The sequence below is a fragment of the Bos javanicus genome, chromosome 29 (genome assembly GCF_032452875.1).
Source record: "Bos javanicus breed banteng chromosome 29, ARS-OSU_banteng_1.0, whole genome shotgun sequence".
Taxonomy (NCBI): Eukaryota; Metazoa; Chordata; class Mammalia; order Artiodactyla; family Bovidae; genus Bos; species Bos javanicus.
In genome coordinates this window covers 41,056,621-41,082,626 of record NC_083896.1, presented here as the reverse complement: position 1 = coordinate 41,082,626, position 26,006 = coordinate 41,056,621, and the positions used below count along the sequence as shown (strand labels likewise).

At 50.3% G+C, this 26,006-nt stretch overlaps 1 protein-coding gene across 3 annotated transcripts in view; it reads right to left on the bottom strand.

Moving 5' to 3' along the window:
• Positions 1-26,006, bottom strand: part of INCENP (inner centromere protein) — a 46,706-nt gene that overhangs the window by 15,977 nt on the left and 4,723 nt on the right. Inside the window, exons 1-7 of one of the 3 annotated variants that reach the window (XM_061406635.1) lie at positions 15,835-16,137; positions 12,459-12,609; positions 11,946-12,059; positions 10,335-11,119; positions 1,670-1,721; positions 745-823; positions 568-661 (exon numbers count right to left, since the gene is read on the bottom strand). In XM_061406635.1, the coding sequence (XP_061262619.1) occupies positions 568-661; positions 745-823; positions 1,670-1,721; positions 10,335-11,119; positions 11,946-12,059; positions 12,459-12,598 (1,264 nt within the window). In that variant the 5' untranslated portion in view covers positions 12,599-12,609; positions 15,835-16,137. Of the gene's footprint in view, positions 1-567; positions 662-744; positions 824-1,669; positions 1,722-10,334; positions 11,120-11,945; positions 12,060-12,458; positions 12,610-15,834; positions 16,138-26,006 lie in introns of those variants that run through there. The other 2 variants (XM_061406637.1, XM_061406636.1) reach the window with 2 other exon arrangements.

Genomic DNA, 26,006 nt, shown 5'->3' with positions numbered 1-26,006 from the left:
CCTGAGGTCTGTGGGGCTGGCGTGGCTGTCGTCCCTAACCCAGTCATGAAGCCAGGGAGCCACGTTCAAGCCCCCTCAGTTACTGCACTTTGAACCAGGGGAGCTGCGGGCAGGGCTCCAGAGCCCTCAGCGCTCCTGCCCTTTCAGCCGGGAGACCCAGAGGTGAGAAGTGAGCCAGCGGCAGACAAAACACAAGGCCATGTGCTCACACCCCAGCACCCAGCCCTCCCTGTTCCCCACCCTGGAGGGAGGCTCGAGGCTTTGACCTGGCATGTTCACAGTTACTGCCCTACTTCAGGTCCCCCCACCCCGGCTTCCTGGACCAACTGGCCACGGCCACCCAATTGCACCCAGCAGCAGCTTCAGCCAAAAGGTGGGAGATGAAACATGTAGACTCAAGGAGATTTCTGCACCCCAGGTCTCATGTACCCTCAGCCTGTCAGCCCAGAAACCCAGCCTTGCCCCTCTTTGGAGAGAAAGCCAGGCAGAGGCTACCAAGGCCTGCACAGCCCTGAGCGTCCCTCACCAGCAGGTCAGGAGACTCACCCTGCCACCCTTCACACTCACCCTGGCTGCTGGCTGCAGGCTGTGAGCTGGGTGGGCTAAGGGTGATGTTGGTGGTGCTGCGGAGCTGCAAGGCCCCGCCATTGTTCTTGGGGACCTAAGGGAAGAACCAAGGCTTCAGGAGTCTGCCCCTGGGACTCGGAGACCTCGAGCCCACCCCTCCCTGGCCTGCCCACTTACCTCTGGCTCGGCTGCCTCCTTAGGCTCAGCTTCCTTGCTGGGTTCCTCCTCTTTTGGGCTGGAAGCAGAGCAGGGGGCACTGTGGGACCCACCATGCCCAAGCCTCCCCATGGGAGCCCCTCTCCCCTGCCCTGGGGGAGCGAGCCAGGAGGGGTCCATCAGATGCCCCAGACTGGACTACAGCCCCACAGCCTCAGGCGGGCAGGGCAGCCAGAGCCACATGCTGGATGCTTTAAGTCTGCGGCCTGGGCAGACGAGGGGTGTTAGCTTCTGAGTCTGGCTTCACTTAGATCCCATCGGGGCCTGGGTTCTGGATGTCAGCCCTTTCCCAGCTCCCTGTCAACCCGCTTGGCCAGAATGAGCCACGTCTCATTGAGGCCTCTCCTCCATTCACCATGGGACCGGCAAAGCCAGTGAGTCTGCCCATCCCCAGCACCAACCCTCTGCTCCAGAGCACGGGCCGCGGGGGTTGGGGGGCTGCGGTAGTTTCAGGGATGGCAGGACGTGGCCTCCTGGAAAAGGGGCGCTGGCCCCAAGCGCTGCCGGGGTATAAATGGAGCAGCTCCGATCCCCACGCCCCACACTCCAGGAGGAAGTGACTCCTCATGACTGTGCTGGCTCACCCTCAGGGCTTTGGATTTGACAACCTATGGAGCCCTGGCCCCAGGGTAAGGCTTGGAGGGGCCAGGGCTGACGAGGGATGTTGACAAGCAATGTGGGAAGACCTGGCACCGGTGGGGCACTTCCTGGTAAAACTGGGGCAGGGGCAGGGGGCAGTGGTGGGCCGCTCAGGAGTGGTTCCCAAGGAAAGGGAAGGCTCAGGCACAGGAAACGCCTTCACCCGGGGGGCTCACCTGGAAAGGGCCCGCAGTGTGTGCGCCGGGCCAGCCCCGGGAAGGTCCCCAAGCCCCAGAACTCAACTCACCTGACTTTCTGGGGCACCTCAACATTCAGGAGCCTCTCCAGGTAACTGTGGCCTGACGGGAAAGCAAAGGGACAAAAAGATGCCCTCAGAACCGGCCTGGTCTGTCCAAGAAGTCCAAGGCAGCCAGGCTCTGCTGGGGGCTCGCTGCGTCTCTCTGCAGCAGACACCATCACCTGCTGACCCATCCCCTTCACTCGACTCAGACCCCCTCACCCCACAGACCCCTTCCTTCACTCGTCACAGGCCCCCTTACCCCGAAGACCCTCCCTTCACTAGTCATAGACCCCTCCCTTCACTAGTCACAGACCTCATTCACCGGCAGACCTCTCCCTTCACTAGTTACAGACCCCTTCACCCCACAGACCCCTCCCATCACTAGTCACAAACCCCTTCCACCTGCAGACCCCTCTCTTCACTAGTCACAGACCTCATTCACCTGCAGACCCCTCCCTTCACTAGTTACAGACCCCCTCACTCCACAGACCCCTCTCTTCACCCCACAGACCCCTGTCTTCACTAGTCACAGACCCCCTCACCCCACAGACCCCTCCCTTCACTAGTCAGAGACCCCCTCACCCCACAGACCCCTCTGTTCACCCCACAGACCCCTCTCTTCACCCCACAGACCCCTCCCTTCACTAGCCACAGACCTCCTCACCCCACAGACCCCTCCAATCACCCCACAGATCCCTCCCTTCACTAGTCACAGACCCCCCTCCACCTCCAGACCCCTCCCTTCACTAGTCACAGATCCCTTTACCCCACAGACCCCTCCCTTCACTAGTCACAGACCCCTTCACCTGCAGACTCCTCCCTTCACTAGTCAGACCCCTCCCTTCACTAGTCACAGACCCCCTCACCCCACAGACCCCTCCCTTCACTAGTCACAGACCCCTCCACCCCACAGACCCCCTCCACCCCACAGACCCCTCCCTTCACTAGTCATAGACCCCCTCCACCTGCAGACCCCTCACTTAACTAGTCAGAACCCTCCCATCACTAGTCACAGACCCCCTCCACCTGAGACCCCTCCCTTCACTAGTCAGACCCCCTCCACCCCACAGACCCCTCCCTTCACTAGTCACAGACCCTTCCACCTGCAGACCCCTCCCATCACTAGTCACAGACCCCCTCACCCCACAGACCCCTCCCTTCACTAGTCACAGACCCCCTCACCCCACAGACCCCTCTCTTCACCCCACAGACCCCTGTCTTCACTAGTCACAGACCCCCTCACCCCACAGACCCCTCCCTTCACTAGTCACAGACCCCCTCAGACGCCCTTACCCCAAGACCCCTCCCTTCACTAGTCACGGACCCCCTCCACCCCACAGACCCCTCCCTTCACTAGACACAGACCCCCTCCACCTCCAGACCCCTCTCTTCACTAGTCACAGACCCCTTCACCCCACAGACCCCTCCCTTCACTAGTCACAGACCGCCTCCACCTGCAGACCCCTCCCTTCACTAGTCACAGACCCCCTCAGACCTCCTTACCCCAAGACCCCTCCCTTCACTAGTCATGGACCCCCTCACCCTACAGACCCCTCCCATCACTAGTCACAGACCCCCTCCACCCCGCAGACCCCTTCCTTCACTAGACACAGACCCCCTCCACCTGCAGACCCCTCCCTTCACTAGTCACAGACCCCTTCACCCCACAGACCCATCCCTTCACTAGTCACAGACCCCCTCCACCTGCAGACCCCTCCCTTCACTAGTCCCGGACCCCCTCAGACCCCCTTACCCCAAGACCCCTCCCTTCACTAGTCACAGACCCCTTTACCCCACAGACCCCTCCCTTCACTAGTCACAGACCCCCACCACCCCGCAGACCCCTCCCATCACTAGTCACAGACCCCCTCCATCCTGCAGACCCCTCCCTTCACTAGTCATGGACCCCCTCACCCTACAGACCCCCTCCCATCACTAGTCACAGACCCCTCCACCCCACAGATCCCTCCCTTCACTAGACATAGACCCCCTCCACCTGCAGACCCCTCTGTTCACTAGACGCAGACCCCTTCACCCCACAGACCTGTCCCTTCACTAGTCACAGACCCCCTCCACCTGCAAACCCCTCTCTTCACTAGTCACAGACCCCCTCCACCTGCAGACCCCTCCCATCACTAGTCACAGACCCCCTCCACCTGCAGACCCCTCCCTCACTAGTCACAGACCACCCCCAACCTACAGACCCCTCCCATCACTAGTCACAGACCCCTTCCACCCGCAGACCCCTCCCTTCACTAGTCACAGATCCCCTCAGCCCACAGACCCCTCCCTTCACTAGTCACAGACCCCCTCAGCCCACAGACCCCTCCCTTCACTACCACAGGTCCTCCCCATCCTGTAGACCCCTCCCTTCACTAGACCCAGACCCCCTCCAACCCACAGACTTCTCCCCGTTCCCGGGGTGCATAGCCCTTCAGTCAGCACTCCCTTGACTCCTCACACCTTCCACAGAGCTGCTGCCTGAATGTCTCCTGCTACTCCATAGCTGGTAACAAGCCCCTCCAAGGACAAAGTTCACTGGGCTGGGAGTCTCTGGAGAGAGGGACAATGCCGGGCTTCCGGCCTCCGCCTTCCAGCACAGGCTGAACACAAAGCCTCAGATGCATTCAGCAAACACACGTCGAGGGCCTACTATGCACCAGGCCCTGGGGACCCAAGAGAGCACACCAGACGGGCCACAAGCTGGTCTAGACAATCACCAGATAATCCTGTGGCTGACATGTGCATGTGTCACAACAGGAAAGAGGAGAGGACTTGGAAAGCCTATGATGGGGAGACAAGCTGGTCTGGAGGCTGGGAAGTGAAGTGCAAGAAAGCTGCAAAGGAGGGGCAGGGGGGATGTCAGGGCCAGTAGTTCTGAGTGTAGTCTGGGGCTTCTGAGAGCTGAGGGCCCAAGAGTACTCTTTCGGGGGCACTCACAAGGTCTCAACTATTTTCACCATAATACCAAAACTGCAACTAAAGATCCCGCATGCTGCCACAAAGATCAAAGATCCCGCGTGGCCCAAGTAAGACATGGCACAGTCAAATAAGTAAGCATTAAAAAAAAAAAAAAAAAAACACCTCACAGCCAAATAAATAGTAAATAAAATATTTTTAAAATAAATAAACTCGGAGAAGGCACTGGCGACCCACTCCAGTACTCTTGCCTGGAAACTCCCATGGACGGAGGAGCCTGGTGGGCTGCAGTCGGACACAACTGAGCGACTTCACTTTAACTTTTCACTTTCATGCATTGGAGAAGGAAATGGCAACCCACTCCAGTGTTCTTGCCTGGAGAATCCCAGGGACGGGGAAGCCTGGTGGGCTGCTGTCTATGGGGTCACACAGAGTCGGACACGACTGACGTGACTTAGCAGCAGCAGCAGGTAAAATGTTAATGGGTAATTTGAGAGTAGGTGAATGAGCCACAGTGGCCTAAACCATTGACGTCATCTTGGCATCACCGAAAGAACCACCAACCAGACTTAGATGCCTGTGTTCGAACAGAGCAGGAAGGACACGGCACCACTGGTGGAGCATTCTCATCCAGACAAAAACCTTGTGTGAATAGGCCTTCTCTAGACTGTACTACTAACTGACAGGAAATGTGGAAGATAAACGATCTAAAGGACACAGAAAGAAAACATTCTTGAATCTAAAATGGGGTCTTTCTACTTGAAAAAAAAAAATGAACCAGTTTTCTGGAACAAATCAAAGGAATGAAAAGGAAGCCAGGATAATAATAGTGAGACATAAAAGACAAGGTGTGAAATCTAAAAGACAAATTAACAAACAAAACAGAAACATGAGTTATAGAGAGAGAGCTGGACAGGATGGGGTAGGAAAAGGAGAGAAATAGGTGAGGGAGATTGCAAGGAATCAATTTCCAGTTGCAAAACTGAAGTGAGTCACAGATATAAGATGTACAGTGTGGGAAACAATAATAATGTAACCTCTTTGTATCATGACAGTAACAACTGTACTTATCATGCATTTTGAAATGTACAGAAACATTGAATCACTATGTTGCGTAACAGGAAATGTTATATGATTCTGTTGCAGATAAAATATAACTCAAAAACAAACTCATAGAAAAAGAGAACAGATTGAGGGTTACCAGAGGCAGGAGGTGGAGGGAGGGGGATGGAGAAAGGCTGTCAAAAGGTACAAACTTCCAGCTACAAGATAGCTAAGTACTAGGGGTATAATGTACAAAATGATAAATATAATCCATGCTACTCATGTACAGTCAAAGCTATGGTTTCTCCAGTGGTCATGTATGGATGTGAGAGTTGGACCATAAAGAAGGCTGAGCATCAAAGAATTGACACTTTTGAACTGTGATGTTGGAGAACACTCTTGAGAGTCCCTTGGACTGCAAGGAGATCAAACCAGTCAATCCTAAAGGAAAATAATCCTGAATATTCATTGAAAGGACTGTTGCTGAAGCTCCAATACTTTGGCCATCTGATGCAAAGAGCTGACTCATTGGAAAAGACCCTGATGCTGGGAAAGACTGAGGGCAGGAGGAGAAGGGGACGACAGAGGAAGAGATGGTTGGATGGCATCACCGACTCAATGGACATGAGTTTGGGTAAACTCTGGGAGTTGGTGATGGACAGGGAGGCCTGGCGTGCTACGGTTCATGCGCAGGGGTCACAAAGAGTCAGACATGACTGAGCGACTGAACTGAACTGATCTCAATAAAACTAGGGAAAAAACTAAAAATAAATAAATAAATAAATAAACTTAAGTACATATCTTTTTAATACACTGTCATAAAGTAGAATGTATGCAAAATGCCCTTGGGCTGCACAGCCAAATCTCTAAAAAGCACAGGGGTCTGAGGGCTCACCTGAACTGGTCCCACCCCCTCCCTTTTCTTTTTAAACAGAATGCTGTTTTTAAGTCAAAGAACAACTGACAACCTATGGCTCAACAAGCTTGGGTGTCTGGCAGATGCTGTCTTAGAAATGAACAAAGGGAGCCTGTCCCTTCAAATCAAATGAACAGGATTTGTTGCCAAGAATAAAAAACTGAGCCCCACAAAAAGTCAAAACCGCCATGAACTTCACAGCTTCCTGATACCTAAAAACCTTTCTGATGAGACCAGAACACAAACGTGCTCCTTTAAGACAATATATAATAGAGTGTGTCAACACCTGGAAGATATGCGTAACTCCGCACACTTGCGAGTACGCACAAATTAATTGGAAGAAAAAAGAGAATACACAACAAAACGCTTTCTAAGTCCTCTTCCCTTTTCCAACTAGGTTTCTGTGTGAGGCCAGATTTTCGTCACAGACTTGAACCCAAATAGCACAGTGCAACAGACTGAATGCAGCACCCAGCCGCCTTCTTCTAAGCCACCCATAAATGGGATTTACAACAGGAGAACAATGCCAGTCTCCTCACCACATTTGTTTGGGAAACAGTTATTTAAAAAAACAAAAAGAAAGAAAAACTAACCTTAATAGGTTTGTTACTCTTAAAGTATTAAGTAACTACCCACAGATAAGAGTCCTCATAATCAAAAGCTCTCCTGAGGCCGCAAATTGAGAGGTGCCAGTCTAGGCAGAAGGAACAGCATCTGCAAAGGCCATGAGGCAGGAAGAAGCAGGCTTTGCGGAGCATCTGAGCCACGGGGGCATGGCCAGACGTTAAGGCAGAGGATGGGAGGCCAGAAGCAGGGACCTTCCTTCTGTGAGGTTTCCAGGTGGCTCAGACGATAGAGAATCTGTCTGCAGTGCAGTAGACCAGGGTTTGATCCCTGGGTTGGGAGGATCCCCTGGAGAAGGGAACGGCAACCCACTCCAGTATTCTTGCCTGGAAAATTTCATGGACAGAGGAGCCTGGCAGACTATAGTCCATGGGGTCGCAGAGTCAGACAGACTGAGCGACTTTTACTAGTGGGGAGGCAGGCCTGGGGGAGTCGGGTGGAGAACAGGGGCAGGCTCCTATTTGCGGTGTCCGCAGCCAGGAGACTCCTCCCACCCCCTGCCTCCCATCCCAGCTCAGGGCTTGCTGATGAGGGGGCTGAAAGGTGAGAAGACGCCCATGTGACCACACAGAAGTGTGCAAAGACTTCTCTGGAATGTTAAGTGCCGACTCAAGCCATTAGGGCTTTAGAACAGGTCTGGTGGCAGGGCGAAGGCCTAGAGAGGGGCCGAGGGGCTGTTTCCCCATGCAGAGCTGGGCGGGGCACCTGGGGAGAAGCCCGGCCTGTAAAAGCCCTGCAGAAACCGGGGGCAGTGGCCCTGGCCCCACCTGACCACTTTAGAGACCACTTCTTTGCCCAGTGAAGTGTGGCCAACTGTGCTCCGTGCCAGGAGTTCAGGGGTTAATGCCTCCACCCAGCAGCCCCTCCCAAAGGCTCCACACTGGCTCCAGAGGCGCCAGTCCCGTTACTGGTGGCCCCTGCTGCAGGTGCTTCCTCTCCCTCCCATAGTAACAAGCTCTTCTCAAATCCTGACATTGAGGGCTGCTTCCGGGGAACCCAAACTAAGACCCCCACCTCTAAGCTGCCCACCCAGCTAAGTCCCAGGGCCCGGGTGTCAGGAAGGCCTCCAGGAAGCCCTCTCGCCCTTCCCTGCTCCACATCCTTGAGCGCCCTAGGAGGCTCAGCTAGGCCACTCCTCGGTTGAGCTGTAGGGACACAGGCTGACTGTGGTTTTATCATCTAGTTTTGTTTTGCATGAATGAGCTGTACCATACCCAACCACTAAGATGGGTCTTCTACCCACACTCAAGGCAGGCATTCTTACCATTTAACAGATGGGAAAACTGAAGTTCTGAGAAGGGTATGCCCCAGGTCCTGCAGGCTCTAGTGTCTCCAGGGCTTAACCACCTTGTCTGACTGTCTTCCTTCCATAGGACTGAAGCCCACCTGTGTTCAGGGCGGGGGCCAAGTTGTTCAGTCACTAAGTCATGTCCAACTTCTTTGCGACCCCATGGACTGCAGCCCACCAGGCTTCCCCTCCATGGGACTCCCCAGGCAAGAATACTGAAGTGGGTTGCCATTTCCTTCTCCAGGGAAAAGACTGGCTTAAGAGTATCCAGATGTCTGAACCAGAAGCGTGGGGAGGGCCTTGAGGGTCTCTCCCTGACCCTCCCTCTAGAATTCCAGGTCTGCTCTCCCCCTTGGGCCCAGGATGAGATTCACACCTAAGGAAATCCCCATCCCCAAGACAGGTCAGAACCATCTGGGCCCTTCTGAGAATCCAAGTATGGTCAGTGTGTCAGACCACAGGTCTGCATGGGCTGCCGGCTATGTGTCCCTGAGCCCCAGACCCTGGAGCAAGCCCTTCCCCAGGCAGGGAAGAAACTGGGCCAGGCCCTCACCTGCCTGATGCCCGCCCTGAGGTTTTCCACCTGGCCTCCTTGGCAAGTGGCCCGCCATCCTAGAAAGGACGAAACACAGGGGGCTCTAACCCCAGCTTCCCAACCTAACAGACTCAGCGGCCTCCTCAAGCCTCAGTTGCATTAACGTAAAAGCCTGGCTTGTCCCTCCACCACCCCAGGACCTCATCGCCCCCCTGCTGGACCCTGCAGCCTCCTCCCTGGACTCTCTGCCCTGTTCCTTCTCTTCTTGGCTGTTTTTCACACAGTGCTGAAACCTTCCAACAACCATTGAGGGGCCACATCCTTCGTGCGGTCAAGCTCGAGTCCCAGATACCCCATCACTGGCCAGTTCAGGCCTCAGGGTCTCCATACAAGATGTTCCCTCTGCCAGGAATACCTTTTCCTGAATTTTTCCACTAGGCAAAAGCCCAGGAAGCCTTCGCAACCCTCCCAGCTCAGACCCCACCTCCTCCATGCAGACAGCCCTGACTCTTAGAGCTGCCTGTCCTTCTCTGTGGCCCACGACACCTGCTCCCACCTGGGACAAGGATCCCTGGAGCTGGGATCAGATGATGACAAAGCAGCTAACGTCACAGCCCCTTCTCCGTGCAGCCACTGTTCTAAGTATCCTATGTGCGTTAACAAGAAAACCTCCCAAGGACCCTTTGAGGTGATGCTATTATTATCAGCCGACACACGAGAAACTGAAGCTCGTGAAGGAATTCCTGTAACTTGCCCGAGGTCACGGGGCGGGTAAAGGGTCAACCTGGCACTCAAACCCAGCCATGTGTCCCTCCCAGAATTCATCTCTCTTCACCTCGGTATCTCCAGGCCCTACAATTATGCCAACAGGAGGTGGTCCATAAGCAGGCTGAATCTAAGAGAGTCTGGGCAGGAGGGAAGGGGAACACGCCGGCCCTGGGGGACAGGCCCAGGTCTGAGCTCAGCATGGCATTAACCATGGGGACACTGGAAAACAGCGCTGGACCTCAATTTTTTCTTTTGGAAAACAAAAGCGCTGGATCGAATCTGCTCTGTCCAACATGGCAGCCACGAGCTTTGTGTGGCAACTTAAATCAGAAATAAATAAAACGTAATAAAACTAAAAATTCAGCTCCTCGATCAAAGGAGCCACATATTGAAGGCTCTATAGCCACACGTGGCTGCTAGTGGCTACTGTGTGGGACGGCACAGATCTGGGACATTCACATCATCACAGAAAGTTCTGTGGACAGCTCCTTACTTAGAGGGCCCCTGACACCCTCCGCTGAGCCAGGCACAAAGGACCACTCTCTGCAGTTTTGCCCCACGCCGAGCCCCGACTCACAGATGATGCGGGCGGAGGCAGTTGGCTCTTTGGCAGCCTTCCTGGCGATCCTTCTGCTTGATCGTCGGACGGTGCTCTCTTCTTTGGAAACTGGGGAGTGATTCTGGGCCAGGGAGGCCTGGGGGCCCGGGGAGGATGGGGCGATCAGGCTGCGCCGCACGGACTGCCGGTCCACACGGGCTCCCACTGGGGTGGAGAAGTTATCTGGCTGGAGGGGAGCCAGCACCCGCTCCCGCCATGGGGAGGCGGGAGAGCTGGGTGAGTCCTGCGGGCCCGGGGCGGCCGCCGCAATCCGGAGCTTGGAGGCAGACCTTCCTGCCCCGGCCCCTCGGCCCTTGGGGTCCCGAGGTGTAGTCATCAGGGAGCTCACGGTGATAGACTCCAGCCTTCCCGCCTCTGCCTTCTGGGGTGTTGAATCCTCATCCGAGCTCGAGGGGATGTGGGAGGCCGGGGCCAGGGTAGAGGTCGGAGCCTGGGCAGACTGGAGGTGATTGAGGTGCTGCTCGGCGCTCCTGCGCTCACTGGCACCGATCTCTACCGCAGGCACCAGCTGGCACTGGGTTGGGCTCTCCTTGGGATTCTTTGTCAGGACAGTGGGAGACCTGCAGGTGGGTGAAGGAGGGGCGGTAGCCACAGAGGCGGCCGCCGCTGCAGCGGCAGCCCGGGTCACGCGCTGCAGGACAGAGCCGTTCTCGCCCACCACCGTGGCCAGCTTCTCCACCTTGTCCTTGCTGCGGAGGTGCCGGGACATCCGCTGGCTGCTCCGCGTCTTTCTGCGGGACAACCTGGTAGAGGGGGCGGAGCAGAAGCTGAGGCGACCCAGTGAAGCGGGGAGGCTGCCCACAATTCCAGCTGGAGGAGCTGCCAACTCCAGGGGCCTCTGAAGCTTGGAGGCAGAAGACTGGGGTTCCAATTCAGGCTCTGCCACCTGTAGCCAAGACACCCCAGGTGCTCTTCTCTGAGCCTCAGTCTCCCTATCTGTGAACTGGGATGATGCCAGTCCTCACAAGACCGCTGGGAAGATTAAATTCCCATAAACCTCCTGCTGACTGGGTCAGACTGGGCCAAGCACCCTGCTGGCGGAATCGCTCCTTCTGTCGCTTAATCCACCAGACAGTCCCTGAGAGGCAGGGACCCTCATCCTCACTTTAGATTTCAGAAACTTGAGGTTCAGAAAGGTGGAACATTAACCCAAGGACACACAGTTGCTACGCAGCAGAGCTGAGGTGTACACCCAGGACCATCTGACTCCAAGACCCAGCCTCTTTCCCCTGGTACTCTGAAACCCACGGTCGTTACAGGGGCAGTTAGAACCAGCATAGCAACAGGGAGCTGGGAGACAGCCAGCCCCCAGTCTACACCTCTGGTCACTCTCCCCCAAGCAGAAAGTCAGATTCTCTTGCTTCTCCCACCTCCAGAAACCCTCCCCATCCTCCGAGGCCCAGATCAAACACCACCCCTACCTAACGCACACAAGCTCTGGACTCCACAGTCTCCAGCCCTGCTTCATTTCCCTCAGTATGGCGCACGCAGTGCCCACTGCTCCTGATCTCAGTTAACACCTTTGAATCAAACTCTCCTTGTGGCCACCAAGCCTCCCGCCCCTCCTACCTTTTCCGGACGGGGTCTCTGTTTTCGTCCTGAGTGGAAGAAATTCGTCTCTTCTTCCGTCGGTTCTTCTGCGAAGGCGTTCTGGGCATCAGCTCAGGCTCTTTGCTGAATTCTCTGTTTGGTACGAAGACAGTGATGGTCAAGGCTGCCTGGAAACCACTGCCCCTCCCCCACCCAGCCAGACAGCTGCCCCTTTCCTGACAGCTGCTGGTCAAGCTGGGGTGACCAGTACCAAGCAAGCGCTCCAAGGCTGCGTAAGAGTCACCGCCAGGCACCTGGGGCTTCCTCAGGTAGACAAAGCAGGGGAGCAAGGTTGCCAGGTAGCCCTACCTTCTGAGGCGCAGGCCAACCCCTCTCCCTAGCCTGAGCATCTGGGGCACTCAGGAAGGACCCCTGGCAGCCTGTCTTGCCCGGCAGGTGGGGAAGTGCCCTAAGGCCGCAGCAGCCAGGCAGCGGTGCGTCCTGCCAGAGCGCCCCCCTCTTGCTGCCGCCCCCGCCCCCCCAGCCCCGCACCTGGTGAACATGCGCTGGGCCTCCTCCTCGATCTCCTCCAGCCACACCATGTCCTTATTGTCCACGTTGCAGACAAACTCCAGGAGCTTCTGGTCACATAGCTCCAGCAAGTGAATGGGCCCCTGGGCTGTTGTCCCCATGGTGGCTCTGCCTGGAGAAAGCAGAGACAAGAGACATGGGGGCTCAGGCTGGAATCTTCACATTGTTCAAACACCAACCCCTCCCCAGCCCCATACGACACTTTCCACAGAAGTCCATGCTGCCCAGGCAATTCTGGGATCAATGGACCTCATTACAAATGGCCTTCCTGGGTTCAGGAGAAACTGCAGTCCCACCAGGTAGGACCCCCTGACCTGCCCACACACAGGCCTGCTCTTACCCACTCCTCTTACTGCCTGAAGGTGATTGAGGGCCACCTTAAGGGACACCTAGGGGCTTCCCTGGTGGCCCAGACAGTAAAGAATCTGCCTGCAGTGCATAGGGATCGATCCCTGCATAGGGAAGATCCCCTGGAGAAGGGAATGGTAACCCACTCCAGTATTCTTGCCTGGAGAATCCCATGGACAAAGGAGCCTGGCAGGCTACATTCCATGGGACTGCAAAGAGTTGGACACGACTGAGTGACTAACACTTGAGGTACACACAAGCTAACCCCAGGTGTCAGGTCAAAGAACATCGAATCCAACTGCCTCTCGTGGATGCTAGTAAATGACAGATCTGCATTCCAAAGGAGTGGGTAAGAAAGTGGTGGTCCAGAGACAGGCTCTTCTCTAAGGAGCCCCTATAACTCTCTCCCTTGAACTGAAACGCCTTCGGATGGATGAGGGAGCATGAGGAAAGTGGATAAGCAATGTCTTGTTTTTTAGAAAACTTAGTCTAGAAATATCAGGCAGTATAAAATACAAAATTAGTTTTCCCCTAATTTTTTAAAAATAATTTTTATTGACGTATAGCTGATTTGCACGTGGCAAAGTGATTCAGTTTACAGATACATATATATCTATTCTTTTTCATTACAGGTTATTAAAAGATACTGAGTAGAGTTCCCTGGGCTATACAGTAGGTTCTTGTTGGTTTCTATTTTGTATATCATAGTGTGTATATTTTAATCCCAAGCTCCTAATTTATCTCTTCCCCCCTTTCCCCTTTGGTAACCATAAGCTTGCTTTCTATGTCTTAATTTCTTAAGAAACTAGCAACTCAAACAAACAAAAATAAACAACTAGAAACTCAGATATTCTCCTCAAAACTCAGTTATAAAATTATCACCAAAGCCTCAGGCAAAGAAAAGGTGTTCTATTCTGGTTCATAGCAGGGGCTCAATAAATATCTCAACCGAGGCAATGAATGGAAGAACGAATTAATAGGTGACAGTCACAAGCCATAACAACAGACTGCATGTCTCATGCCATGACAGTGACCCACCACCCCGATCGACACCTGCAAAATCAAGAACCACACACAGCTCGGCCTCTACCTAAGACAGGAAGTTCTTGACGGAGGGGCTAAGTCACCGACCCCTATAAAGGGCTTAACGCCAGGTGCTGATGCAGCCTCATAGGACTGCCTTCCCGGGGCCTGATTTCCAGGGCACACTGGCCTGGGTTCTTCGAGCAAGCTCTGCCCTCTGCCTGGAACCTTCTGTCTATTTGGTACAGCTCACTCCTCAGCACTTGGCTCTCAGCAACGCAGGGAGGACCTGACTACCAGCCACCATCCTATCCACCAGTTTCAATACTCTGCACGACACTCAGGTGACGACGTATCTGCTTTCGGACTACCTGTCTCTGTCCACTAAGCATTTGTTCCCTGAGGGCAAGCACTGATCTGTCTTGCTCGTAGCTTTGAAGCCCAAGAGCTTGGCAGGGTGCCTGGCACAAAAAGAATACCTGTTGAATGAACAGATCCATCTATGAACTGTACACCTAGAAATAAACATTCTACAGCCACTCTAACTCCCTCCCAAAAGACACACACACACAGGGACACCAAATGAGGCCATTCTACACAGGTTAGAGCACGCCTTTCTCATCCAAAGCCCTACTGAGAGGAGCCAAGAGCAGGACCCATCAGGGCAGGATCAACTGCGCAGGATGGCAGAGGCTTTGGGCAGAGACAGGTGTGCAGATTGCAGTCACAGCACAGCCTCTTGGCTGCCATCCCTCTGACTGCCCCCAGTCCCTCTGTCCCAGCGCTCAGCCCTGGCTAATGACAGGAATCCAGTTTGAGGCTACGAAAGAGAGACCTGTTTAAGGAACACAAAACACTTTGTGCTATGGAAAGCAAGGATTTGCTCTTTTATTTAAAAAAGTAAATGGCAAAGTGGGTCAGGGCTTCTTACACAAAGTGCAAAAAAGTGTTTGAGCTCCTTCCATAAGGAGGTTTGTTTTCAGCAGCCTCAGCCTATTTAAAAAGGGTCACTGTCATTACATCAGAGATGATCCTGAGAAAGGTGATCAGTGTTGAGAATGAGGGTCCCCGGAAAAGCAATAAAAATCTTTTCAGTCCCCTATAAGAACCTGGATAAAAACCCAAAGCACCTTACATCCCACCAAGGGTGAAGGAGGCTCATCTTCCTCTCCCAATACTTTTCTCACGTCATACATTAAGAGCCCCACGGCCCTCCTTTTCAATGCCTGTTCTTTTGAAGGTGCGGGAAGTCCACCAGCCAACCCTGACCACACCTCAGTGAAGGAGGTTCGTAATAGCTGCTTTCTGTAAAGACACCTGCTCCATGCTCGGGTGGAGCATCATCTCATTTTATTCTCGCCACAACCCCAAGGAGATCCTGGTGCAGATGAGCAAATTGAGGCAGACTGAAGTTAAGGCCAAGTCTTCGGGCAAGTCAAGGGAGGGGCCCGGATTTAAACTGTGCTCTTAACCTCAAGCTTTGCCGCCTACTCCATTTCAACTTCGGAAAGGTAGGCCCTAAGTTCTGACTGGGCGCCCCAGAGAAGGCCACTGTCAGTAAACGGGCCTGGGGAGTGACAAGTCAGCACTGGCCTCCGGAAATGGGTCAATTTAAAATGCTGCTCAGCCGATAAGGGAGGTGGTGAGCCAGGGTTAACTGTACAGAAATGCCATCTGGTACAATGCCGCCAAACACCCGGTCGGTGGGTGCTTCTTGTCCAGGTCAATAAAAGGCACCTGGAGGGGGAGGGGACGGGGTTATTTTCTTGGACAGGGGGTGAGGGGGGTGGGGTCATCTTGGGCCCCAGGACCAAGGCAGGGCACCTCGTCACTTGGAAGAGGTGACCCATCCCCTGCAGGCCGCAACGGGGGATAAGGGAGGTCATGTCCCCCAGTCCAGGGCTTGCGGAGGGATAACAAATTGCTAACGACCCCCCAGCCCCGCCGGCCGCCCGCGCAGACTCACTTGACTGCACCGCGTCTCCTTAACTGCTGTTGCGATCCAAGTCCGGCGACCCTACCAACACAAATCCCAGCCGGCCCAAGCCCCACGGCTCCCGGCCTCCAAGGCTTGCGGCTGCAGTGAACAAACGGGGCGGTACAGCGCGGGCCAAACCTACGATTTTCAAAACTGAAGGTTCGACCAATCCCCGTCAAGTTTGTCTGGGCGGCTGCAAAACTCTAAGCCAATCAAGTAAAAGGAAGCACCAGTCAGGCCATCGATTGGCTACGTGGATTGGCAGTCTACCGGACTAAGAGGAAGGGAGAGGAAGCGTTGAAACTTTAACCTGTACAGCTTCCGGGAACAGCGGCGCGCGGCCTAGAGAGGAGATCGCTCGAGGTGGGGGTTGCGCGCGCAAGACCTCACACGCCAGAACTACAAGTCCCAGCGTGCATTGCGAGTGCCCTGAGGGACCTGGAAGATCGGTGAGGCCTTATTTGTGGATAGTGCTCTTTTCGGGAGTCTTCACTTTGCCATTTCTTCACCCAACTGTGTCCTCAATATGGGCCGACCTCAGCCATTTTACAGAAATAATATATACGATGATGTTTCTTAATGATTTCAACTTAAAATTACAAAGCAAGACAGCAAGATTTATAATACAGAGAAATTGTTTCCATAACAATTAACACTGTCTGAGTCACAAGTGAAGCCAAATTGCTTATATGCTTTCCATGCTGTCAAAGGTTAAATTAAGAATCCACATTTCCATTTCCACACAAATTGCCAACCTCAAACTGCAGTTCCAGCATACTTTTTCAGACTTTGATGCAAATGCAGAGGAAATTTCCATTATTTCATAATCCATTTAACTCTGTTATTCAGGACTTTCCACTTAATCTCCAACTGGAAGTCATTAATCTGCAATGCGATGACCTGCTAAAAGGCAAATATCAAGAGAAGAAGCTAACAATTCTACACATACCTTTCTGGTGATAGTTAAGTCGTTAAGTCGTGTTGGACTCTCCTGAGACTCCATGGACTATAGCTGACCCTGTGGACTGTAGCTCACCAGGCTCCTCTGTCCATGGGATTCTCCAGGCAAGAATACTGGAGTGGGTTGCCATTTCCTTCTCCAGGGGACATTCCCCACCCAGTGATGGAACCCTGGCCCACCACTGAAGGCAGATTCCTTACTAACTGAGCCACTCAGTTCAGTTCAGTCACTCAGTCGTGTCCGACTCTTTGCGACCCGCTGGACTGCAGCACACCAGGCCTTCCTGTCCATCACTAACTCCTGGAGTTTACCCAAACTCATGTCCATTGAGTTGGTGATGCCATCCAACCACCTCATCCTCTGTCGTCCCCTTCTCCTCCTGCCCTCAATCTTACCCAGCATGAGGGTCTTTTCTAATGAGTCAGCCCTTTGCATCAGGTGGCCAAAGTATTGGAGTTTCAGCTTCAACATCAGTCCTTCCAGTGAACATTCAGGAATGATTTCCTTTAGGATGTACTGGTTGGATCTCCTTGAAGTCCAAGGGACTCTCAAGAGTCTCCTCTAACACTACAGTTCAAAAGAATAAAATCTTGGACTCTCATCGTTCTTTACAGTCCAACTCTCACATCCATAGATGACTACTGGAAAATCCATAGCCTTGACTAGACCGACCTTTGTTGGCAAAGCAATGTCTCTGCATTTTAAATGTTGTCGAGGTTGGTCATAACTTTCCTTCCAAGGAGCAAACATCTTTTAATTTCATGGCTGCAGTCACCATCTGCAATGATTTTAGAGCCCCCCAAAATTAAGTCTTCCACTGTTTCCACTGTTTCCCCATCTATTTGCCAGGAAGTAATGGGATCATAAAGCTCAACATTCAGAAAACTAAGATCATGGAATCTGGTCCCATCACTTCATGGGAAATAGATGGGGAAACAGTGGAAACAGTGTCAGACTTTATTTTTGGGGCTCCAAAATCACTGCAGATGGTGACTCCAGCCATGAAATTAAAAGACGCTTACTCCTTGGAAGGAAAGTTATGACCAACCTAGATAGCATATTGAAAAGCAGAGACATTACTTTGCCAACAAAGGTCTGTTTAGTCAAGGCTATGGTTTTTCCAGTAGTCATGTATGGATGTGAGAGTTGGACTGTGAAGAAAGCTGAGCGCCGAAGAATTGATGCTTTTGAACTGTGGTGTTGGAGAAGACTCTTGAGAGTCCCTTGGACTGCAAGGAGATCCAACCAGTCCATTCTAAAGGAGATCAGCCCTGGGATTTCTTTGGAAGGAATGATGCTAAAGCTGAAACTCCAGTACTTGGGCCACCTCATGCGAAGAGGTGACTCATCGGAAAAGACTCTGATGCTGGGAGGGATTGGGGACAGGAGGAGAAGGGGACGACAGAGGATAAGATGGCTGGATGGCATCACCGACTCGATGGACATGAGTTTCAGTGAACTCCGGGAGTTGGTGATGGATAGGGAGGCCTGGCGTGCTGCAGTTCATGGGGTCGCAAAGAGTCGGACACGACTGAGCGACTGAACTGAACTGACTAATGGGATCAGATGCCACAATCTTAGTTTTCTGAATGTTGAGCTTTAAGCCAACTTTTCACTCTCCTCTTTCACTTTCATCAAGAGGCTCTTTAATTCTTCTTCACCTTCTGCCATAAAGGTGGTGTCATATGCATATCTGAGGTGATTGATATTTCTCCCAGCAATCTTGACTCCAGCTTGTGCTTCATCCAGTCCAGCGTTTCTCATGATGTACTCTGCATATAAGTTAAATAAGCAGGGTGACAATATACAGCCTTGAGATACTCCTTTTCCTACTTGGAACCAGTCTGTTATTCCATGTCCAGTTCTAACTGTTGCTTCCTGACCTGCATACAGATTTCTCAAGAGGCAGGTCAGGTGGTCTGGTATTCCCATCTCTTTCAGAATTTTCCACAGTTTATTGTGACCCACACCGTCAAAGGCTTTGGCATAATCAATAAAGCAGAGTAGATGTTTTTCTGGAACTCTCTTGCTTTTTTGATAATCCAATGGATGTTAGCAATTTAATCTCTGGTTCCTCTGCCTTTTCTAAAACCAGCTTGAACATCTGGAAATTCAACGTTCATGTATTGCCGAAGCCTGGCTTGGAGAATTTTGAGCATTACTTTGCTAGCATATGAGATAAGTGCAATTGTGCAGTAGTTAGAGCATTCTTTGGCGTTGCCTTTCTTTGGGATTGGAATGAAAACTGACCTTTTCAAGTCCCATGGCCACTGCTGAGTTTTCCAAATTTTCTGGCATATTGAGTGCAGCACTTTCACAGCATCATCTTTCAGGATTTGAAATAGCTCAACTGGAATTCCATCACCTCCACTAGCTTTGTTTGTAGTCATGCTTCCTAAGGCCCACCTGACTTCACATTCCAGGATGTCTGGCTCTAGGTGAGTGATCACACCATTGTGATTATCTGGGTCATGAAGATCTTTTTTGTACAGTTCTTCTGTGTATTCTTGCCACCTCTTCTTAATATCTTCTGCTTCTGTTAGGTCTATACCATTTCTGTCCTTTATTGAGCCCATCTTTGCATGAAATGTTCCTTGGTATCTCTAATTTTCTTGAAGAGATCTCTAATCTTTCCCATTCTATTATTTTCCTGTATTTCTTTGCACTTATCACAAAGGAAGGCTTTCTAATCTCTCTACTTGCTATTCTTTGGAACTCTGCATTCAAATGGGTATATCTTTCCTTTCCTCCTTTGGGTTTTGCGTCTCTTCTTTTCACAGCTATTTGTAAGGCCTCCTCAGACAGCCATTTTGCTTTTTTGCATTTCTTTTTCTTGGGGATGGTCTTGATCCCTGTCTCCTGTACAGTGTCACGAACCTCATTCCATAGTTCATCAGGCACTCTATCAGATCTAGACCCTTAAATCTATTTCTCACTTTCACTGTATAATCATAAGGGATTTGATTTAGGTCATACCAGAATGGTCTAGTGGTTTTCCCCACTTTCTTCAATTTAAGTCTAAATTTGGCAGTAAGGAGCTTGCTTATTGCTTATTTTAGTTCGCTGATTCCTAGATTGTCAGTGTTCACTCTTGCCATCTCCTGTTTGACCACTTCCAATTTGCCTTGATTCATGACGAGAGGAGTTACCCCGCGTCTGAGGTCAGGGGCGGCGACGAGAGGAGTTACCCCACGTCCGAAGTCAGGGAGGGATGGTGACGAGAGGAGCAACCCCACACCCGAGGAGCCATGGCTGCACGGGTGCAGGAGGGCCTAGAGGAGCTATCCCACGTTGAAGGTCAGGAAGGGCGGTGAGGAGATACCCCTCGTAAGGTAAGGAGCAATGGCTGTGCTTTGCTGGAGCAGCCGTGAAGAGATACCCCACGCCCAAGGTAAGAGAAACCCAAGTAAGATGGTAGGTGTTGCAAGAGGGCATCAGAGGGCAAACACACTGAAACCATACTCACAGAAACTAGTCAATCTAATCACACTAGGACCACAGCCTTGTCTAACTCAGTGAAACTAAGCCATGCCTGTGGGGCAACCCAAGACGGGCGGGTCATGGTGGAGAGATCTGACAGACTGTGGTCCACTGGAGAAGGGAATGGCAAACCACTTCAGTATTCTTGCCTTGAGAACCCCATGAACAGTATGACAAGGCAAAATGATAGGATACTGAAAGAGAAACTCCCCAGGTCAGTAGGTGCCCAATATGCTACTGGAGATCAGTGGAGAAATAACTCCAGAAAGAATGAAGGGATGGAGCCAAAGCAAAAAGAATACCCAGATGTGGATGTGACTGGTGATAGAAGCAAGGTCCAATGCTGTAAAGAGCAATATTGCATAGGAACCTGGAATGTCAGGTCCATGAATCAAGGCAAATTGGAAGTGGTCAAACAAGAGATGGCAAGAGTGAATGTCGAAATTCTAGGAATCAGCTAACTGAAATGGGCTGGAATGGGTGAATTTAACTCAGATGACCATTATATCTACTACTGAGGGCAGGAATCCCTCAGAAGAAATGGAGTGGCCATCATGGTCAACAAAAGAGTCCGAAATGCAGTACTTAGATGCAATCTCAAAAACGACAGAATGATCTCTGTTCATTTTCCAAGGCAAACCATTCAATATCACAGTAATCCAAGTCTGTGCTCCAACCAGTAATGCTGAAGAAACTGAAGTTGAATGGTTCTATGAAGACCTACAAGACCTTTTAGAACTAACACCCCAAAAAATGTCCTTTTCATTATAGGGGACTGGAATGCAAAAGTAGGAAGTCAAGAAACACCTGGAGTAACAGGCAAATTTGGCCTTGGAATACGGAATGAAGCAGGGAAAAGACTAATAGAGTTTTGCCACGAAAATGCACTGGTCATAGAAAACACTCTCTTCCAACAACACAGGACAAGACTCTATACATGGACATCACCAGATGGTCAACACCGAAATCAGATTGATTATATTCTTTGCAGCCAAAGATGGAGAAGCTCTATACAGTCAGCAAAAACAAGACCAGGAGCTGACTGTGGCTCAGACCATGAACTCCTTATTGCCAAATTCAGACTGAAATTGAAGAAAGTAGGGAAAACCACTAGACCATTCAGGTATGACCTAAATCAAATCCCTTATGATTATACAGTGGAAGTCAGAAATAGATTTAAGGGCCTAGATCTGATAGATAGAGTGCCTGATGAACTATGGAATGAAGTTCGTGACATTGTACAGGAGACAGGGATCAAGACCATCCCCATGGAAAAGAAATGCAAAAAAGCAAAATGGCTGTCTGGGGAGGCCTTACAAATAGCTGTGAAAAGAAGAGAAGTGAAAAGCAAAGGAGAAAAGGAAAGATATAAACATCTGAATGCAGAGTTCCAAAGAATAGCAAGAAGAGATAAGAAAGCCTTCTTCAGCAATCAATGCAAAGAAATAGAGGAAAACAACAGAATGGGAAAGACTAGGGATCTCTTCAAGAAAATCAGAGATACCAAAGGAACATTTCATGCAAAGATGGGCTTGATAAAGGACAGAAATTGTATGGACCTAACAGAAGCAGAAGATAGTAAGAAGAGATGGCAAGAATACACAGAAGAACTGTACAAAAAAGATCTTCATGACCCAGATAATCACGATGGTGTGATCACTGACCTAGAGCCAGACATCCTGGAATGTGAAGTCAAGTGGGCCTTAGAAAGCATCACTACGAACAAAGCTAGTGGAAGTGATGGAATTCCAGTTGAGCTATTTCAAATCCTGAAAGATGATGCTGTGAAAGTGCTGCACTCAATATGCCAGCAAATTTGGAAAACTCAGCAGTGGCCACAGGACTGGAAAAGGTCAGTTTTCTTTCCAATCCCAAAGAAAAGCAATGCCAAAGAATGCTCAAACTACCGCACAATTGCACTCATCTCACACACTAGTAAAGTAATGCTCAAAATTCTCCAAGCCAGGCTTCAACAGTACCTGAACCGTGAACTTCCAGATGTTCAAGCTGGTTTTAGAAAAGGCAGAGGAACCAGAGATCAAATTGTCAACATCTGCTGGATCATGGAAAAAGCAAGAGAGTTCCAGAAAAACATCTATTTCTGCTTTATTGACTCTGCCAAAGCCTTTGACTGTGTGGATCACAATAAACTGTGGAAAATTCTGAAAGAGATGGGAATACCAGACCACCTGACCTGCCTCTTGAGAAATCTGTATGCAGGTCAGGAAGCAACAGTTAGAACTGGGCATGGAACAACAGACTGGTTCCAAATAGGAAAAGGAGTTCGTCAAGGCTGTATATTGTCACCCTGTTTATTTAACTTCTATGCAGAGTACATCATGAGAAACGCTGGACTGGAAGAAACACAAGCTAGAATCAAGAGTGCTGGGAGAAATATCAATCACCTCAGATATGCATATGACACCACCCTTATGGCAGAAAGTGAAGAGGAACTAAAGAGCCTCTTGATGAAAGTGAAAGAGGAGAGTGAAAAAGTTGGCTTAAAGCTCAACATTCAGAAAATGAAGATCATGGCATCTGGTCCCATCACTTCATGGGAAATAGATGGGGAAACAGTGGAAACAGTGTCAGACTTTATTTTTGGGGGCTCCAAAATCACTGCAGATGGTGACTCCAGCCATGAAATTAAAAGACGCTTACTCCTTGGAAGGAAAGTTATGACCAACCTAGATAGCATATTTAAAAGCAGAGACATTACTTTGCCAACAAATGTCTGTCTAGTCAAGGCTATGGTTTTTCCTGTGGTCATGTATGGATGTGAGAGTTGAACTGTGAAGAAGGCTGAGTGCTGAAGAATTGATGCTTTTGAACTGTGGTGCTGGAGAAGACTCTTGAGAGTCCCTTGGACTGCAAGGAGATCCAACCAGTCCATTCTGAAGGAGATCAGCCCTGGGATTTCTTTGGACGGAATGATGCTAAAGCTGAAACTCCAGTACTTTGGCCACCTCATGCGAAGAGTTGACTCATTGGAAAAGACTCTGATGCTGGGAGGGATTGGGGGCAGGAGGAGAAGGGGACGACAGAGGATGAGATGGCTGGATGGCATCACTGACTCGATGGACGTGAGTCTCAGTGAACTCCGGGAGTTGGTGATGGACAGAGAGGCCTGGAGTGCTGCGATTCATGGGGTTGCAAAGAGTTGGACATGACTGAGCGACTGATCTGATCTGATGGACCTAACATTCCAGGTTCCTATGCAATATTGCTCTTTACAGCATCAGACCTTGCTTTTATCACCAGTCACATCCACAACTGGGTGTTGTTTTTGCTTTGGCTCCGTCCCTTCATTCTTTCTAGAGTTATTTTCCACTGATCTCCAGTAGCATACTGGGCACCTACCAACCTGTGGAACTGATCCACTAGGGAAGCCCATTTTCTGGTGATGAATATGGTCAACTGAAATCATCTCAGATTATCAATATCTGGCATTACATATCTGTGTGAAAAGACACTTTAAAAAGGAATGGGTAAAAATCTCACTGTATCTGCATTTACAGGTGAACATCATATTTGAATTTTAATGATTATTGTTGTTCAGCCATTCAGTCGTGTCGGACTCTTTGTGACCCCATGGACGGCAGCACTCCAGGCTTCCCTGTCCTTCACTATCTCCTGGCATTCGCTCAAACTTAACTATGAGCCACAATTAAGAAAATATTATCCTCCACGTCCCAACCTCAAACTACAATTCTATTAGTAGGCCTGTTCCCTTAAATTTTTTAATCTTTATTGCTTTATATTGAATTACATCAATTTTAGCTGTAGATAAGTTTTTCTTTGCTTACTAAAGTACCTGTGTAATATAGGAGATTTTGCCTCATAGCCCACAAAGCCTAAACTATTTACTGTCAATCCTCTATAGAAGTTTGCTGATCCCTATTTTAGAATCCTGGTGGCTCAGACAGTAAAGAATCCGCCTGCAATTCACAAGACCTGGGTTCCACCCCTGGATTGGGAAGATCCCATGGAGAAGGGCATGGCAACCCACTCTAGTATTCTTGCCTGGAGAATCCCCATGGACAGAGGAGCCTGGCGGGCTACAGTCCATGGGGTCGCAAAGAGTTGGACACGACAGTGACTAAGCACAGCACAAGTTAGAACATTTCTGGAACTAAACATGGGTACCCCTTTAGTAGCCTGCAACTCGGTTCAGCGGACATGCAACTGCACCTCCTGGCCAAATACTAATACTCTGCCCACCGGCCAGCTACCAACGATTCCCTTGCTCCAGCTAGCTGCCCCTGGACGAGTTAAAGCCCAGCAGCGCAGACTGCGCAGGCGTAACCGAGTCTGCCGCAGGCGCCTCTGCGCAGGCGCAGGTGATTAGAAGCCGCTGATTGGCAGTTCAGAGTGCTGCACTGCCAAGCGCCGTTCTAGACATTTTACTTTGTAGACAGTTTGTGCCAGAGGATCCGGCGACCAGCGAAGGACACGCTACCCAGGCTGGGACTTCATGCTGCGGGTGGTGTATGGACCTGGGGGCAAATCCTGGCTTCTTGGACCCCTAAAATTATCCTGAATGAGGATGTCCCTTCATTCCTCCCTTCCAACAGTTTAATTGTGAAATAGAGCACACATCTAGAAAAAGGCACAAAACAGAGATATACAGCTTATTATTTTGTTAAAATCATTCCTTAAAAAGCACGTCCCAGGTTAAGAAATAGAGCTTCGCTAGCCTCCCGGAAGCCCACTTGCTCCCTTTCCCAAAGTAAAGCCTTTAAAAAAATATATGGTAATCATCGATTGCTTGTACAGTAGTCTCTCCTTATCCATGGTTTCATTTTACAAGATCTCAGTTATTCGGGGTCAGATGCAGTCTAAAAATATTACATGGAAAATTCCAGAAGTAAATAATTCATAAGTTTTAAATTGTGCTGTGTTCAGAGTGGGGTGTTGAAATCTTGCACCACCTGCTGTATCCATCTGGTGCCAAGATTCATCCCTTTCCCGTGTACCCCACCCATTTAGCTACTTACTGTCTTGGTTGATTGGATTAATTGTCCAGGCATCAAAGTGCTCAGTGTTCAAGTGGCCCTAATTTTACTTAATAATGGCCTCAAGGCACCAGAGTAGTGATGCTGGCAATTCAGATACGACAAAGAAAAGCCACAAAGTGCTTCCTTTAAGTGAAAATGTGAAAGTTCTTAATAAAGAAAAAAAAAATACACAGGTTACCAAGATCTTTGGTAAGAATGACTCTTCTATCTGTGAAATTGTGAAGAAGAAAAAAGAAACTCGTGCTAGTTCGCTGTCACACCTCAAACTGTAAATGTTTCAGCCTACAGTGCCCAAGAACTGCTTAGTTACGATGGAAAAGGCATTACATTTGTACAATAAGATATTTTGAGAGAGAAAGACCATATTCATATAGCTTTATTAGAATAGATTGCTGTAATTGTTCTATTATTGTTGTCAAACCATTACTGTGCTTAATTTATAATTTAATCTTTATCATAGGTATGTGTGTGTAGAAAAAAACCTGGTATATGCTTTGGTACTGTCTGAGATTTTAGACCTCCACTGGTGGTCTTGGAAACTATCCCCCACAGATAAGGGGGACTACTGTATAGATTTACCACCGAAACACCTGCATCTCTCAACATACTTTTTGTTTTTTAAAAAATAAAAGTTTGTGTTTTTTAAAAAATAAAGTGTTATACAGTTTGCTCTTGTGTCTGGCATCTTTTGCTCAATATTA